This window comes from Rhinopithecus bieti, unplaced genomic scaffold (assembly GCF_001698545.2).
Source record: "Rhinopithecus bieti isolate Rb0 unplaced genomic scaffold, ASM169854v2 scaffold_44948, whole genome shotgun sequence".
In the NCBI taxonomy this organism is placed as follows: Eukaryota; Metazoa; Chordata; class Mammalia; order Primates; family Cercopithecidae; genus Rhinopithecus; species Rhinopithecus bieti.
In genome coordinates, this window is record NW_016818762.1 from 655,279 (window position 1) to 660,570 (window position 5,292).

The window sequence follows — 5,292 nt, forward strand, 5'->3', positions numbered from 1 at the left end:
AAAAAAAAAAAAAAAAAAAAAAAAAAAAAAAAAAAAAAAACTGAGACCCAGGGTTTAATGTTATCAAGTTTCAAGCTTTGCTTTCTTGAATAACCCCCATCAAATGTTCTTTAAGTTCATCAAAGTGCCTCCAAGTTAAATAATTAGGTATTCTGCATGTTTAAACGCACAAACCATTATCCTTCTCTGAAATTTCATGTCTGCAAACTCCATTTGTCAATGACATTCTCAATTAGAAAATATTCCAAAAGAAATGTCTGTACTCTGTTTCAATGACTTTTCCCCTCACAGTCAACCCTATCACCAGGGTGTCTTGAATCATTTCTATCTACAAAACATACTCCAGGTGGAGCTGGAAAGCAAGTATGTAGTGATTCCCTTACATACGCTCATCAGTCTAGGAGATGTCAGCAAAAAGTGATAGAGAAATGGTGGGTTCATTGTACTTTCCTCTGTGAAACCCACAAGAAACGAGGAAAAGAAACTAGGAAGACATCTTGATCTATGCGAAAACTGGAAAATGTACGATAACTCTGACCCCATAAAATAGGAACCAAATCAAGTAAGGACACCGAAATGGAAACATACTTTCCAGACCTGGAAGAGGACATAGAAATCTTTGCAAGTAAATATAGGGGTCTTAAGGGGGCCAAAAGATAAGGTTTTGCCTGAAACAATGAGGATGAAGGGTGTGAGCAGGCCACGGGAGACCTGGCGGGCAGCATGCGTGTGAGGCCATGTTCCATATTACAGAGTAGCAGATGGGAACAGAGTAGGGAAAAGTATACATGCCATCCTGCCATTCTCGTGACCTGGACTCCTAGCCTAGAGAAACCCTGGAGGTCAGGTGAAGCGAAAGAGTGAGAGAAGTAGCCCATTTTGTGGCCACTGACTTGAGTTCTCTAAGTAGGGGATACAGTTGCATTAAATCACTAAACACAAGTCCTGTGACTCTAGGATGCACTGAGTTTCACCAGCCTCTCACCTGGGCTGGGCCAGTTGCTTACTTTAGTTGGGGGAGAACATCAGAGGCTGAGCGTTGGTACCTTGCTAGGGCTAAACACACTGCTGATTTAGGGAGAAAGAGTTAGTCCTGAGCCAGCTTCTCAGAGGTGAAGCTGCCTGCTGTTTCTTCCTGTTCCTTCTCCTCCATTTTTTTTTTTTTTTTTTTTGAGACGGAGTCTTGCTCTGTCGCCCAGGCTGGAGTGCAGTGGCCGGATCTCAGCTCACCGCAAGCTCTGCCTCCCGGGTTTACGCCATTCTCCTGCCTCAGCCTCCCGAGTAGCTGGGACTACAGGCGCCTGCCACCTTGCCCGGCTAGTTTTTTGTATTTTTTAGTAGAGATGGGGTTTCACTGGGTTAGCCAGGATGGTCTCGATCTCCTGACCTCGTGATCCACCCGTCTCGGCCTCCCAAAGTGCTGGGATTACAGGCTTGAGCCACCCTGCCCGGCCCATTCTCCTCCATTTTAAAACACACAAGCACACACATCCTCTCCACTCTCGAGAACTGGCAGTGCACCTAATAACCAACACACAGATGAGAAACATAGTTTGGGGAAAAAATATTTAGGAAAAAAAAAATACAGAAAAAAGCAATAGGGACAGCCTTAACCTAGGGACTTCTCCAAGCCTTGACTTCTACCAACAGGGAGTACGAAGCACAGACACAATTTTCACGGTGCTGCAGATACACAGTCAACCTGGAATGAATGCATGAATGAAGGATAGAAAGTCACATGAACAGCAGTCTTTTTCTGGTCTGACGTATCAGAGTTGACTTTTCTTTGACTTTTTTTTTCAAGAGAAGAATGCATAAGCTTTATAAAAACTTGTACAAAGAACCATGCAGACATATGGGTGAACGTAGACATATAATGAGAGAATGAGAAAGATACTGGGGACGTATTTACAAATGCTCAGTGGGAGGAATAAACTAAAAACACCTGCCTTAAGTGAAATTTGGCATCAATAGAAAATTTTTTGTTGATTTTCTGTGACTTGGTGTGAAATATGGATAAAACTTTGTCTGCCCAGTTCCTATACTAAATTACAAAAGATTTATCTATATTTCATGTAAAACAGTAAGAAAAGCCTGACAACTGTTAAAGACTTAAAATCATAATAAAAACAAATGTAGTCATTAGTTCCTCAACTAATTTCTTGTATCTGGAAGCTATTTAGATGCCGTGATTATGAAGCAACAGACATTTCTACAACAGTTTCTGGTTTCTAGTACATGACTTCAAGTCAGTAGTTCCTTAGTTCTTGAAGGGGCTGAAGGCTTTTATTTCATTTTTGGCTTTATTGAGAAATTGTAATTTGAATAAATATAAGTTTTGACACGAGACAAGTGTTCACCACTGATTTATTTGATAAAAGCATCATGGAAAATAGATACCGAAGGATTTTAGATTAAGTAATTGTAAGCACAGATTCAATTCTTTCCAGTTGGCTTGTTTGAAAAGGCAAGAAAGAAAACAAAAATCTTCCAAGGATAAGAGTAAGATCCAGAGTTTTGTTAATACTGTTTATCCTTCCAATCTTCCCCATTGATTAAACAGAACAATAGAACACAAAGTATTTGATGCTGAAAAGCAAGGGGTCACCGAGGGCCTCTGCTGCGACAGGCAGATTAGAGAGGCCAACCGGAACCCACACACTTCTGCAATCAGCTTGCTCAGACTCAAGAGGATTGACTAGCATTGCTAATACCAAAGTGTGCACTTGTTGAAAACTATAGCAAATCTGACAGCCAAGACCGGTAAAGGTCCAGGGTTGTAGCACACAGAAACTCATTAAACACCAAAGCACCTGCCGCATGTCCCTTGAGCTTCTCAGCAAACTTTAACCTCAGACACTCTGGAAGCTATTTAGAAGCTGTGATTCTGAAGAAACGGACATATCTCCAACACAGTTTGGTTACAAGCACATGATTTAGCTTGGCTATATTGCTTCTCCATCCACATACATTCACCAGCTATCTCCACAGAAGTCATAAATCTCAATAGCCTCATCATTGCACTTCTTTATATTGCCATAAGAATCTCAAAACCACCACTCTATAACAGTGAGCATTTTGGTTTTTGCTGGATTGAGATGACATCATTAAGTGTTTACAAAAACTGTAAGTAACATTTTGCTACGCCTCAAAGTGTTAGCCTCTGCGTTCACTAATTACCTTTCAACATAAATGTTCTTTCCTGTCCCAAGGGAGTAGAGGCTGCACAGTATGTGGTAGCAGGAAATCTGCACATCACCCACTGAAACAAAGAAGAAATTTCATTGATTTGCATCAATCCCGGACACAGAAAGGATCCATGCAGAGGAAAAAAAAATGCATGAGCATCAGTCAAGAGTAAAACCTCTCTCTCTCTCTCAACAAGCATATCCCTTTTCTACCCAGATGCCAGTTTGCTAATTGCTGGACTGGGGGGAAAAAAAAGATAGGAAAAATCCTTCACTGAGCAATCCCAGTTCCTCTGTGGGGCTCACCATGAAGATCGCATTGCTTCACAGGACTCACTTGACCAATGGGTCCTTCCATAATGCGATTTGGTTTGTTTCCAATAGAGACAGACATTTTAGCCAAATTGTATCCAGTGCAGTATTTCCTTCCTTTGGAAGGAAGAATGCAGAAAGTCTGAAGCTTGAATGAGCCTTTTGCTCATTTCCCAGGAAGATACGTCCAACTGCTAGTCTTTCCTTAGAGATCGAGCAAAATCCCTCATGTCTGCCTATCCCAAGTTCTCTGCTGGGTGTGCTGCAAAAGGCAATTCAATAGCATGATTTTTAGGTTTCCTAGGGGATGGGCATGTTTTGCTTGTGAATCTGCAGGCTAAACATCCCTAGCTATGTCTGGAGCTTATACCAAGGCTGGGACTACTTTCAGAAATAATTTAATGTTTTATTTTCCAACTAAGGAATTGCATTGTTTCTATGACACAAAATAATGAGTTTGGGTGTTCTCCCAGCCGTCACACAGCAGAAATCATTGATTTTCAGTTGTTCAAGGATATGAAAGGCATCGTCTTAGCTATTAACAACTGGTCAAATTAAATCATGTCCCAACATTTAAAGTGTAAAACTGAAGTTTGGTGGCAGATTATCTGCACAGGGGGCTGGAAATGGTGGCACTAAACATGGTGTTAATGCAAACTAAAATAAAACCAACCAACTTTAGTCTTCTGAAAGCTCAGATAATGAAATGTTAGCATTTTTCCTTTGCTCCTGGTATCCAATGAATAAATTAAGGCTTCTTAATAAGAAAAATGATGTCTCAAAACTCAGGAGCAAATCTGTGTCTCCCACTGTATTACTCAGATAACCTTTCAAATGAAGCGAGAGTACAATAGCTGAGAGCTAGACTGGCAGATGGGAAATTCTGGTCCAGAACAAAAGTGGAAAAAGATAAATATTATATATTCAAGTTAGGGAATTTCTTTTCATTCCAAGAGCATATTACTACTTCCCTTTTTTTTCTTCTTCTTCTTTTTTTTTAATCTAAGAAGGAAAAGTCATGGAATAATTCTCTCTCTGCTCTGCCCTCAAGGTCAACATAAGTGAATGGGCCCTGCACCTCTTATCTGGGGCCATGCATACATAAATCCATGACAAATACCAGTAGAACTCACAGAGTAGATCCATTCCAAACTGATGCTGAGCGACGTGCTCAAAGATGGACGTCAGGATGGGGAGCAGAGCCACTGTAGTATAGTTAATATTCTGAGAAACGCCTTTAATCTGCGTTCGGGAATGGGTGAACTTCCCAAGTTTCAGGTTTTCTGAAGTCTTCTCCAAGTCTTCTGCAGCATTTTCAAAGAATGCTCGTAACCCAGCCTTCACCAGCTCTGAGCCTGACTTCATGACAGTCCTGCAAGCAAACAATGTGAAAATCTAGAAGGATAATCTGTACTTGTGGCCAGTCCTCTTCTTGAAACTGGCTGGCAGTGTCACCTAGGCAGACATTTGCCACTCCTGTCACTCAGTGACACTGTGCCAGGAGAAAGGGAGATAGCAGTTAACATCCAGGAAGAAACCTGAATCACACAATCCCAGAGGGGCTAGCCACTGGAAAATCTGAGGAAAATATTGCTCACCTCTTTAGGAAATGCAGAGAACAATCTAGAATGAAGCCAATATTGGCCACCCGCTATTATCTATAGTAAGTTGCAACTGGCTAAAGTCTTCTGTAAATATCTAGTTAAAAGAACAGGGAAATGAGCTTTAAGAAAAGTTGTGGGGCCGGGCGCGGTGGCTCAAGCCTGTAATCCCAGCACTTTGGGAGGCCGAG

The 5,292-nt window shown here is 41.3% G+C and overlaps 1 protein-coding gene across 1 annotated transcript in view; it reads right to left on the minus strand.

Annotated features, from left to right (window-relative positions):
• RYR3 (ryanodine receptor 3) overlaps positions 1–5,292 on the minus strand; it is a 580,605-nt gene that overhangs the window by 101,331 nt on the left and 473,982 nt on the right. The window contains exons 63-64 of the mRNA XM_017857433.1: positions 4,634–4,872; positions 3,181–3,262 (exon numbers count right to left, since the gene is read on the minus strand). Coding sequence (XP_017712922.1) covers positions 3,181–3,262; positions 4,634–4,872 — 321 coding nt within the window. The remainder of the gene's footprint in view (positions 1–3,180; positions 3,263–4,633; positions 4,873–5,292) is intronic.